This window comes from Microcaecilia unicolor, chromosome 11 (genome assembly GCF_901765095.1).
Source record: "Microcaecilia unicolor chromosome 11, aMicUni1.1, whole genome shotgun sequence".
NCBI lineage: Eukaryota > Metazoa > Chordata > Amphibia > Gymnophiona > Siphonopidae > Microcaecilia > Microcaecilia unicolor.
This window is the reverse complement of record NC_044041.1, coordinates 112,457,497-112,470,329: the sequence shown is the minus strand read 5'-3', so window position 1 is coordinate 112,470,329 and position 12,833 is coordinate 112,457,497. Positions and strand designations below refer to the sequence as shown.

At 44.3% G+C, this 12,833-nt stretch overlaps 1 protein-coding gene across 1 annotated transcript in view; it reads left to right on the top strand.

Annotated features, from left to right (window-relative positions):
* LOC115480532 (centromere protein F-like) overlaps positions 1–11,865 on the top strand; it is a 63,220-nt gene extending 51,355 nt beyond the window's left edge. The window contains exons 13-16 of the mRNA XM_030219274.1: positions 1,406–1,664; positions 5,932–6,339; positions 6,665–6,790; positions 10,213–11,865. Of these exons, the coding sequence (XP_030075134.1) occupies positions 1,406–1,664; positions 5,932–6,339; positions 6,665–6,786 (789 nt within the window). The 3' untranslated portion in view covers positions 6,787–6,790; positions 10,213–11,865. The remainder of the gene's footprint in view (positions 1–1,405; positions 1,665–5,931; positions 6,340–6,664; positions 6,791–10,212) is intronic.
* Positions 11,866–12,833: the final 968 nt, after the last annotated feature.

Below are 12,833 nucleotides of genomic sequence, written 5' to 3'. Positions count from 1 at the left end.
CTAAGGAGTTTTCGGCTCATTCTACCAGGGGAATGGCGGCCTCTTGGGCGGAGAGTAGTATGATTCCCCCGTTATATATTTGTTGAGCGGCGATATGGTCGTCATTGCATTCCTTTGTTAAACATTATAGGATTGATGTGCATGCCAAGGAAGAGGCAGGCTTTGGGGCTGCAGTGTTGACCTCTGGCCTTCGTGGATCCCGCCCCTAGGATCTTTACTGCTTTGGTACGTCCCACGCGTCTTGACCGGTCTGGAGGGTCGTGGAGGAAGGTGAAATTAGATCTTACCTGCTAATTTTCTTTCCTCTAGACTCTCCAGACCAGTCAAGGCCCGCCCTGTCTGTATTTTAGGCCAGGAGGTCTGCTTTGTCTGTTGTTATCTCTTGGCAGCTGTTGAGTGTGGTTTCTATGGTTTCAGACTCTGGTTTTACCAGTTTTGTTGGTATGAGTCTGGTCAGGTGTGACCGTGTTTGATAGTCCACCTGTGGAAGCACACACGATAAAGGGACACAGTGAGAGAAATGAAGAAAGTGTCCAGTTGGCAGTGACCACTTACAGGGTTGTTCGTTGTAGTTGGTGTTATTGTTTTCTCTGCTTTGTCAGGGTTATACTGGCTAGTGGATGTACTGCACAGGTTATATATACAGTATTCAAAAGCTCAGTGTTTCTCAGTCTCCCTCTGCTGGTAGGAGGACATATCCCACGCGTCTTGACCGGTCTGGAGGGTCTAGAGGAAAGAAAATTAGCAGGTAAGATCTAATTTCACCTTTCTATTGCTTCTTTGGTGGCAGTGGGCCTCCTACTGTGGCCGGGTGGGAAAAAGTTAAGTTCCCTTCCCCATAAATCTTTCATTGATTTTCCCCGAATCTTGAGATTTGGGCTTTTCCTTCCTAATGCTGCATACCCACATCCATAATCCAGACCATTTGGCTGAGAAGGGCAGATAGCCAACCCTTAACCTGACTCTTCACACACTTCCTGATGATGGTAACCCAGAGAGTGAGACAGCTGGGTTGGACTGGGCTGAATTTCTTGATGTTTTGCCTACAGGTGGGGTGTCATGTCATGCCCTTATGTCCACTTACTTATAGGATTTCATGTACCCTGAGTTAAGAAATAGGATCACATAAATGTACTTTAAATGCCAAGGGAGGCTCTGTATAGAGGCTAAGTGTACTGTATATGGAACCTGTCGTCCCAGCCCTGTAGCAGCAACATGGTGTCAAAATGTCATCTGATTCTCTTTTTGGAGTATGTTGGAAGGTCTTTCTAGGAATCCTTGACTGTAAGAAGCCTGATTCTGTCCTCCTCCCCCTCCCCCCAATCTCTCAGCCTTGAATCTGTAAAGCCATTTCTGACTTGGATCTTTAAATTCCGTTCTTTTTTTTACTCCTTATCTTCTCCAGCTCTGTGTAATGCACACAAGAGTCTCAGATATTCTAGAAGAGAAGAGCTGGTGTGAGCTACTGGAGATTTGGGAGAGGTGGCATCGTGGCGAGGGAGATGGTGGAACACTCCCTAACAGTGTTCAAAATGAGCTGAGATTACAAGAAACCATGAAACCAGAACTGCTTTCACAAGGACCTGGGGAACAGGAAGTAGAAAGTCTCAGGGAATGTAATAGAGACTTCAGCAAATTCCATGTGTGTGATTCCAGGACCTCAGGTATGGGTTCTGGGTAGAGGGAATCATATAGAAAGGTTTTCAGCTATAAATGAACAAATGGTTAATAGATACCTCTTAAGAGAGCTGACTTGCAAGCTTGACTGGAGTACATTTCATACTTGCAGACAGCCAGAGCACTTAAGAGCATCCCATTTTAATGTAAGTAAGACAATGTATGCCAAGCAGATTGAGCAAAATTAACCATTCCATTGTAGCAGAGAGCCCTGCTGTGACAGAGTGTCTTAGAGAGCATTCCAGTGGGCTAATTTATCATAATGTAAAGAAAGGCTGGTTACTGTCTTTCTCTACAGATAAGCAGGGGGATGCAGGCACACTTCATGGTGATGTCGCTTGACAGACGGTGCGGCAGAGCTCTGGGGGTTCTCATGCTTCTACTAGTGTTCCTCTGCGGTCAATCTGTTTTATCCATCGAAAGGAGTAGATGCAGCTCTACTCTCCCCCTCACCACAATTAGGCTTCATTTATAATAAATAAATAGAAGAATCATTATTTTCAGTCCTCTGGAATAAAAAAAAAAATCAATGAAGAACTTCCTGGTTTGTAACTTTCAAAGAAGCAGTGCGCCTCAGACCCTGTGGCAATGGTACCTTCAACAGCTGGCTCTATACTTTATAACGCCCCCCCCCCCCCCCCCCCCCCCCCACAAACTAGTAGAGGAGAGTATATGACTCTTGACCTGGGCCACGAACAGAAGCAGCTTCCCTCCTGGTCATGTCAGGATCACACAGGCCATAGGTTCCCAGTATTGGGACTGCTGCTCCATCCACAATCCTCTGGGCTCAGCAGCAACACTTACTCCTATTGAGCTGTGGGCCTCAAGAAAAGAGCTTCCTGCCTTTTCCTCTCAAACAACCACTCCATAGACAGGGGCGAGGAGAAACATAGTACAAGTTCCCTTAAGGCTGCCCTGCCTCAGACAGACCATAGGGGAGTGAACCAAATAAACAACAAAAACAAAGATAAGAAGAAAGCTTTGGGCCACCAACCAAATCAGAGCCCTGAAGGAAAAAAAAAATGAGCACAAAGACCCAGAGGGCAGCGCTGAAGGGAGGGCCCCCACCAGATATGTAGAGTTCTCCAGCCCAAGCTGGATCATTCCTGTCCTGGGGCCTAACCAAGACTGTTCCAGCCTGCAACAGAGCTCCTTATGCAACTGCGCAAAATATTTGTCCAGAACAGCACAGCCTATGAATCGGTCCTGTCAATAAGCTCTGTCCTGGTGCTACCATTAATAGACTGACTGCAAGCTCCTCATTCACCATCACCTTTCCAAGAGGGTGCTGATCCCCTAAGCTGAATGAGGCTCTCAGACTTAGGGTTAAGTCACAGTTGCCCTATAGCCTAGTATGCTCTCATCAGTGGGAACTTGTGCCAGCAAAGCAAACTTCTCTCGCCCAACACCTACATTGAAAAAATTACAATCAAAAATCCAGGAAAAGAGTACTCATCCCAAAGTTTTACCAAAAATTTCAAGAGTGCTTTCCCTGGGCATTACCTAGGCAATGGGCAACAATCATGCAGTGTATCCAAGGAGGTCATAGTGCTGCTTGTCTACCAGGTCCTTCAAGATCTCCAATATAAAGATCTCCAATATCTGTCTGTAAAATTGCTGTTTCCATCCAGCAAACATCTGGATGCCTTGACCTGAAATACAAGGTCCTTCCTGTGCCTGGTCACAATCAGCCACAGCTCCTCCATCAGTTGGTGGTGTCTGAGGCAGCACTCAAATGTGCCTGAGCACCCAAAGCTCAGGCCCATACCCCTCCAGCCAAAAAACACAAAATAGGGAAATCAGAATGCCATGCTAAATCTCAAGATAGTAACAAATCTTGCTTTACCTCCGGTTGCTCTTACAGCAAGTACCATATTAGCTACCCACTTCCTCTCAGGACTAATCTACAGTACACCTCTGTGTACAGCAATTGATCTATCACCTCATATGTTCAAGATAACAATGCCTATAACAGCTCACACTGTAGCTACCATCATCACTGCATGATGAACCATATGATCAGATCATTGGGCCCACAAGAAGACCTCCACAGCTGTGATTCATGTGTAGGAACTAAACTCTTCAAAGGCAAAGTTAAAGATGCATTGTTCCAAATAAAAGATTAGCGTTCTACCGTAAAGGAACTCTTTGCAAGCTAATGGCCAGAATACTCCATTCTGAAGAGGGCATCACAATTCAAGAGACCCTTCCACTAATGCTCCATTCTGAAAAGGATAACAGTCACAGTTCAAGGCCCTACCACTATTGGTTTTTCCAGTACTATACAAGGAGAAAGTACCAGCTGTACCCTAGAGTTCCCACCCTGTGCTAAATGCCACAAAATTACATTCAATGGCAAAGACTATGTGAATACAAGCTACAGACAGCTGTCACAGTCTCCATCATGCAGTCATCCTACAGTTTTGAATACATGCCAGTGGGAAGAAGACTTCAGCCTTTCAGAGAGGCATGACAAGAAATCACACTGGATCATTGGGTTCTCAACAAAATCAACCAAGGATAAAAGATAAATTTCTCCAGATATCTGCCAGTCTCTGAGCCTCCAAGGCACCGAACATCCCTCACCAATATATAGTCATATTGGAGATTACCACACTTTTATACAATGAGGTAATCAAGAAAGTGTCAAAGCACCAGAGGAAGCAAGGTTTTTATTCCAAAACTTTCCTCATTCCACTCTTCCCCCCCCCCCCCCCCCAAAAAAAAAAAAATGAGGAGGCCTCAGGCCCATCTGCACCTGCAGAACATCAGTATCTTTATCAAGAAGGTGAAATTCAAGATGAACTCCTTTGCCACAATCTTTCCCCTTCTGCACAGGAACAATTGACATGCCTCCCTGGATCTGAAGGATGCCTACAGTCACATTCTAATTTACCTAAAGTACTGGAAATTCTTATGTTTTACCTTCCTAAACTAACACTTTTAACACAAAGTACTGCCCTTCTGAACCCCATTGGCACCCAGGCTCTGCATACAATGCCTTGCAGTTGTTGCAGCCCAGCACCACAGGGGCAGTCACTATGTGTTCCCTTATCCAGATGATTGGTTCAAATCCAGAGCATCAGAGCAACATGTCCAACAGTCTGTAGAGGAGACTGACTACATCCTCCAAATACAGTGACGAGAAATCCAACCTTGTTCCATCAGAATCCATACACTTCATAGGTGTGGAGATAGAAACTAGGAAAGCAAGAGCTTTTCTACTATGCAACAGGGCCCATATACAATTGAACTATGCTCATTAATCCACTGCTTCCCCAGACTCTTAGGATACATGGTTGCTGCGGGTCATGTCCTACCATTAGGCTTCACCTGCAAACACTACAATGGCTTCTGCATTGGGATCAGCGCCACCAGCCCAACCAAGAAAATGTGGCAGAAAGATATGCAAATATGCCCCAATCTTATTTATTTATTTAAACATTTCTACACCGCACAATCCAAAAGTTCTCAGCAGTTAACAGGCTTGATTAAAAGGAATTTTTAAGCATACTTTAATAGATTGCTGCTATATGTTGCATCATATGAACTTCAGAAGGAAGCTCTCTCTGGCATGATGCAAGTACTACGGAAAGCATTAGCAGCATGTTTGAGACACTGAGGTGAGATCATACTTCGCATACTCAGCCTTATCCTCAGGCCACTATCAAGTAATCAAAATGACAACCCTTAGCTATGGGATGACCATAAAAGAAAACAAAAGAAAGCAGAGGAATGCAGCAGAAGAAAAAAATTCCAGTGACATCTAGAACACAGGCTGAAAGCAGAGGAACATTAGGGGAAACATGGGAACCCCTACGCAGGCTCAGAGACGTCTTAAAGGGCTTCTCTGAGCTGAAGGAGAATTCCGCCACAATGACTCAGTCAGATGATGGCACCATGTAGTGTGGCTGTAGTCCCCTGCTGTTTACAGAGAATCTCTGTTACAGGTAAGCAATTCTGCTTTTTCAGCTCCCACTGCCAAGCATCTAGCAGGGTGTCAGCTGTGTGATTTTAATGTTCAATTTGTAAGTACAATCGGTGTAAAATGCACTGCAAATAAGACAGCTTCGTCTGCCTAACAAAGAAAAAGCCAGGAGAAAAGGGCTGCAGTCTGTGAAGGGGAATTTCAGTCCTAGGGCTCCATAATCCATGTACCAGAGGGTGGGAGAGCTGAATTTAACAAGATTAATGCAGATCGTGTGGTTTGAGTTAATGGACTTTTGCTGCTTTTTCCCCTCCCCTCTGTTTAAGGGTCTACACAAGGGAAGGGTCAGCTTCAGGATTTGGATTTAAGAGACAGTGACCCAGGTTTCCAGAACTCTTCAGAGTTTGTCAAGAGTTATTGGGCTCTCAAAGAGAACAATATGGCTCTCTATAACACACTGGCCACTGTCCGCAGGGAGTTGCTCCAGTTAAAGGGGAGAACTGGACCGCAGAAGGATATGCAGCATTCCGAGACACAGACCGACCCAGAAGAAACTCCTGTATGCCTCCAGGGACCAAGCAGAAGCACTGAGGGACAGATCTCAAAGGCATGGCAATGGACAGAAGATCCAGCCATTATTGTGGCTCGAATCCGCCGGCAGCGGGAACAGATGTCACTGGCATATGACGACACCGAATATGAACCTTATGGCCTTCCTGAGGTGGTGATGAAAGGTGAGTTGTATGTCTGTGCACTTCTCTCTTGATAGTATCATGGATGTGATGCTGTCACTGATGTGGGTGCCCTTTTTCTGACAGAATCCTGTAGATTTTTCATTTGATGTATTGTGCTTTTGGAAAGGAAAAAGAATGGGTTGGATTAAAAGCCTGTTTCCAATATTGTCTATAGTGCTTAAGGCTTCACCACTGACCACAGATCTCTGGAGAGTTCTCCCTCATAATATAATGCTCTATTTACAGCTCTCTCCTGTGTTCATTAAAGCAACTCCGTCATGCTTAGTTTATGATTATTAACTTGGACCTACTGTTCTGTTCCCAGGTTTTGCTGATATTCCTACGGGTCCTGCCTGTCCCTATGTTCTTCGAAGGGGTCTTTTGGGGAGCTCATTGATCACAAAGGTGCAGCATGTGGCCCACAATGACGGCTCTTCTGGAGTCTGACCAGGTGCATGATGAACTGATATTGGGAAAATTACACTTTACTTATTGTTATGAAACTTCTCCTGTATGGCAGAGTCCATTTACTCGTATGAGTTACCCGTCTTGTACTTGGTTCCTTTTTTTCTGGTCCCAGGTCCACTTCTCAAGGATCAGATTTGTAATATCTCCCAGAGGCCTTTGTGTAACACTCTGGGTAGAGTGTAGGCCCAGTTCTTGAAGACAAGCTGTCTAGTTTATTTGTTGCTCTTTGAGCACTGTTCCTAAAACATGCAAACTAAGCCCAAAAGGTAGGAGACATCCAGTCTACCTGTACTGACATCACCAAGGATCAGACTTGTAATGTCTCCCAGAGGCCTTTGGCTAACACTCTGGGTAGAGTGTAGGCCCTGAAGCTTCCATTAGGCCACCATTCAGGTAAGAACCTGAAATCACCTTGTCATGCTGACTGGCCATAGTAACTAGTCTCAGAAAACCTGAGAACAGTGAGAGCAACCCAGTATCATGAGGCTTCCTTATCCATAACCCACTACTGGTCTTATCTGATAATCAAGTTTATTCAAGTTTTGATTTTCTGCCCATCATGAGAACATCTGAGTGGTTTACATATATTAAATATAGACAGTCCTCAAAGAGAGAGAAATGTTAAGGGAAAATGGATATGTAGATAACAAAGGAATAGTAAAAGAAGAAAGGAACTACAATTTTTGATATGAAAGATATAGGAGTCAGTAGGGGAAGAGAGGAAAAATGAAAGAATGATGAATTGTGTGTTGTGTCAGCCAGATACAGAGTCCTCATGAAATTAAAACATCATTGAATAAAAATGTTTTTAATGCAGCCTTGAATTATCAAGGGATGTTGACAAAGCACTTGAGACTTGAATTCCATAAAATGGGACCAGTGATGGAAAAGATAGAGCAATGTGTAGTCTCACATTTGATTTGCCTAAATGCTTGAATTACTAAAAGATTCTGTTTGGGAGAATCTAGGTGCTCGACAGGTAGAATAAGGGATAAGAACTCTTGAGAGGAAGAGGGGGAAGCCTGACCTGAATTTGGAATGTTAGGAGCAACATTTTGTAAGTAATTCTATGGGCAGTGAGCTGCTTTAAGCAAGGGTATATATAACATGGTCATATTTCTTGGCCCTGTGTATAAGCTTCAGTGATGTATTTTGCAGAACTGTAGATGGTGTAAATCTTGTGGCCCTTACAGAGTGCATTACAGTAATCTAGGTTGCTAAAAGGACAAGCAAGTGTGTCAAAATCTGTATAGCTGTCTCTCGATGTCCCTTGTGTAAAAAAACATGTGATTGAAGTCTGTTTAGGAACATTCTTTTGCCTTCCAAAGCACAACAATATAGAATAGTCTACCTACAACTGTTTGCTTAACTACTCTACAGTTGTTTTCAAAGTCTTAAAAACATATTTGTTCATTTCTTAAAGTTCTGTTTTATACAGATGATTTAGCTGGAATTTTTTAAATTAAGATTAGATTATTGATTTTAATGTAATTCTTTCCAGTTGGGTTATCTCTTTGTTCTGTGAGCCGCTTTGAATGCAAGTTAAAAGCAGAATAGAAATCGCAGAATAGAATAAGTAAATGCCGAATGGATCTGATCAACCTGAGTTTGAAAAAAAAACCTTTTGCACAACTGAGGAAATTTGTGCCCTAAAGTTGAGGGTGTTGGCAGTTATGAAACTAAGGATTTTGTACATAGGAACAAAACGGACAGGTACCCCATATATTAAAATGTGGTGTCAGAGTCTGACATGAGGAGTGCCTTGGAATTTTCAGGATTAAGCTTCAATGTTTTGCTTTTCATCCAGTCGGCAATGGTAGAGAGCTTGTTATTAAGATACTGAATATTGGAGACATTAGAAGGATCTGGGGGGGGGGGGGGGGGGCACAATAGTAGTATGTCATCTGCATATACATACACAGTTAAGTCAGTCTATTGTAAGGGGATCAGGAGGGGAGCTAAGAATTTAAGGAGGATTGAGGCTAGGATGGTGTAAGGTTCTGATACAGTATTTTGCAACTTCAACAATGTAAGTTCTGTCAGATAGGTAAGTTCTGAACCAAATCAAAACAATCTCAGATATCCCTATGTAGTATAGTCTTAAAAGTAGTAAATGTCATCAAGCAGTCTAACTGGAGAGCAATGATCTGAAGAGGTGAAGCAGGAGAGTGAATTGGTCGAGGAGAAAAACATTTCAACAGACTGAACACTAGGGGGCACACGTGAGCATGTAATTGCTTTTTGTCCCTGTATCCTGCTGCAGAACTGCACAGTGCTGGATGGGGGGAGGTGATTTCATGAGACCTCATTAGGTTGCTGTGTGCAGTTCTGGAAGACCACAGCTTTCAACCAGGGCTGCCAAGAGGGGGGGGGGGGGGGGGGGGGGGGCAAAATTCCTCAGGCCTGGGACTCCAAGGAGGGCCCGGCACCGGAGTCTCTTGCCCTCTCCTGCTCTTAAGCCGCCGGTGCCGCAGTCCCCAGTCTCTACCTACCTACCCTCAGCTCCCTTCTGTCTGCCATCTGATCACCTTCATTTAAAAAAAAATCTCGAAATCAGCACAGTGCCTTCTGTGTGAAAGTGGCAGATCGCCTCGGGTGGGCCTTCCTTCACTGTATCCTGCCCTCACGGAAATAGGAAGTTACATCAGAGGAGGGCGAGATACATTGAGGGAAGGCCTGCCTGAGGCGATCTGCCGCTTTCACACAGAAGGCGCTGTGCTGCCGATTTCAAGATTTTTTTTTTTTAAATGAAGGTGGTCAGATGGCAGACAGAAGGGAGCTTGAGGGTAGGTATGTGGAGACGGGACCAGCAGAGCCGACGGCTGCATGCATATAGACTTCAGCTCTGTGACTGCTCTGTGCGCCCGGGGTCTGCCTGCTCTGTGCACACGGGGCTGCACCCACTGCTCTACTCTTGGTACACCACTGGGAGTCAGTTCAGAGGGCAGCTACTAAAATGGTTGACAGTCATGTACCGTAGAGGAGAAGCAGGATGTGGAGGTACTCAAGACATTTAAATAACTCCATGGGATAAATGTACAGGAGGCAGGCCTCTTTTAATGGAAGAGAAAATCTGGAAAGAGGGATAATAGGATGAAGATGAAAAGGAATATGCTTAAGAGTAATCTAAGGAAATATTTCTTCATGGAAAGGGTGGTAGATGCATGGAACGGCCTTTAGGGGGAGGTGGTGGAGAAGAGGACAGCATCTGAATTCAAGAAAGTGCCAGAATCTCTGAGGGAGAGGAAAGAATTGTAGAGCTGAGCAGTTGGAGTGGAGGGGCAGACTTGCTAGTCCATATGGTCTTTATCTGCTATCATTTTCCCTTTTTTTTATGTTCTAGGGTCAGCCAGTATTTCTGTCTCTACCTTTTGTCACATAATGCTTTTGCTTTATTTGTTACAGGCCCTGCTGCCTCCTCCTGGTTTCTGCCCTCACAAGGGAGTCTGATCCAGTTCTACAGATGATGCCCACGCTCATGCAGGGCCCATACACTCTTCCACACCTTGTATGCCACTTACTCATCCGAATGGGACATGAGAGACTGTAGTGAAAAGGAGGTTTTGTGTGGATGCCCTGGCAGGCAGTGCCTTAACCTTGAGATTTTAGAGGGCTGGACAGGTCAGTTAAGTAAATCCATAAAGTATATCAACTATGACGGCGCCTATTGCACTTACCTTTGTCCAGCCAAGTAAAGAAGCAGTTGGGTCCCAACCCTTCAGCATAAGTCACCTTCTTTTTGCTACCTGTGTGATGCTTTCTATTTCAAGAATTGTATGCTTATATGTGGTGACACTGAGCCACTCACATGATCAACCAGTCCTCACCCTTTTGTAAGATCCTGTTGGTAGGCCGGACAGGCTGGGGATACTATAATTCAGCTGATGACAGAGATATGCTTTTAGCTAAAATTGATCCCCCTCAGGGACTAATGAGAGCCAAAAACAGGCTCAAAGACAGCTGACTGGTCTTAATTACCTGATACACTTGGGGTTGTTTCACGTTCCAATACGGCCCAGAGTTAAGGTGGAGCTGATAGCTGCCCTGTGGTGGTCTGTGCAAATGGAATCGTTCTTTGCAGTGACAGCAAATGTTTCACTGTCCAAGAAATAGAGAGATTGCGTGATTGTTTTTTTTGAAGGGCTGCTTCCTCTCTGTCGTATCAGGATACTACTTCAGCAAAAAGTAGTTCTATTTATCTGCAGGCCTTCTGAAACATCTGTCAATCAGCTGCCACTCTGGTGGGGTCCTTGCTTCCATTATACTGCATGCTAGGCGGCCGTTCCAATCTACAGATGAGGCTCTTTATCTGCCTAGAGTATATGCATGCAGGATGATAAGAGGTCCAAAATCTAATGTTCTCATTTATAAAAAATAGATTGAGTTGACGCAGGAAATAGAAACCTGTATGCTGAGTTGTATATTAGTAGATCTGAAATGTTATTGGAGTCTCTTGAGAAACAAAATCATTCTTACTCCATAAGAAATCAAAAAGCAATGGTGCTTAATTTAGCCAAGAGGCGTCTTGGTCATTGGCGTCGTGTAGATTAGTGAGTTCCTCATTGGGGAGGTGGAGGTACTGGTACCGCTGTGTATTGCTGTGCTGAAACAGCAGTTGACTCTGTAGAAATGAATGCTGGGATTGTTAGGCACTTTTAGCACCCCAGCATGAGGCCATGTTTTCTTCATGTGTGGGATGGCAGACCATTCGATCCACGTTGTGGATCTTCTGTTGTCTGGGATGTTTCCTCTAAGGCTGATAGTTCGAATTGTAAGACTATTTGGTGTCTAATCTTGCAACAGTTTGTGTTCAGTACATTTGCTTGGTTCCTTGGAGTTTATTGCCACTTGTGACTACATGAGGCTTACCCCAAAGCTCATAACATGCATACAGACAGAGGTGCTATCCACATTTCCCTGAAGAACCGAGAGTGGCTGAAATCATTACCAGCTAAAATGGAACGGTGTATATGAGACATGTTTGTTAGTTGTTTTCGTTACTTCTCAAATAACCTTTCTGTAACAGATAGATACAATAAAGTTTATTTTTACACATTCTTTCATGCCTGGAAATAGTTCTACTTTTATCTTCTCTGTGGACTCGGTCATTTGCAGTCTTAATGAAATACCCACTGCTGTGCTGCTTTAGCAAGGAAGAATTCCCAATGAATCTTTCCCAGCTCCACGCCACATAGGTTATTTACATCAAATCTCTGTCCCCCTCCCCCATAGTAAATCACTGGAAATAGCTTAGCAGAAATCTGTTAGTGCTCTCTCTTGCTGCCTTTTCATTTCGCATTTTGCAGGTGCTTCTGAGGGACAGGGCTAGGTCTGAGCAGGCAGATCCAGTGTTAAACATGCAGAGGCTCAGGGCAGAAATTTTGGAGGGGGTCCCAAAGCCTACCAGTAGATTGTGCTTCCTTCAGCTTCAGGCAGGCTTTAGACCCCCTGTGGGATGGGGGCCCAGGGAAGTTGCCTTGGTTGCTTCCCCCCAGCGTCCTAATGTCAGCCCTGAGTGCAGGTGCCTTTCCTAGGGCTTCAGTAACACAGAGGTGATAGCAGCTGGTCAATCACTGTGGCCTCTGCTGATATAGTAACATAGTAGATGATGGCAGACAGAAGCCACTTGACACATCCCAGTTATTGTGGTCTACATTGCCAAGAACAAATCCCTGATGCCAGTGGCAGAGGCCTGACTACCTGTAGAATATTGCACTTGGAACATTGTGCTTAGTTTTGGAGGATTTGAAGCCATTCTGAGGAATGCAACCAAAATGGTGTGGGGTCTCCTCCAGAAGATTTATGAGACTTGCAGACTTGGATGTGTATACCCTAGAAGAGAGGAGGGACAGGAGAAATATGATATAAATAGTTAAATTCTAGATAAATTCTAGAAGAACTATAGTAATGAATGGAAGAAACCTTTTGCAAAAATGGGGAGGTTATAGAACTAAATACCCAGTGTACCTGAATGTAACTCACCTTGGGCTGCTACTGAAAAGGTGTGAGCAAAATATAAATAAGTA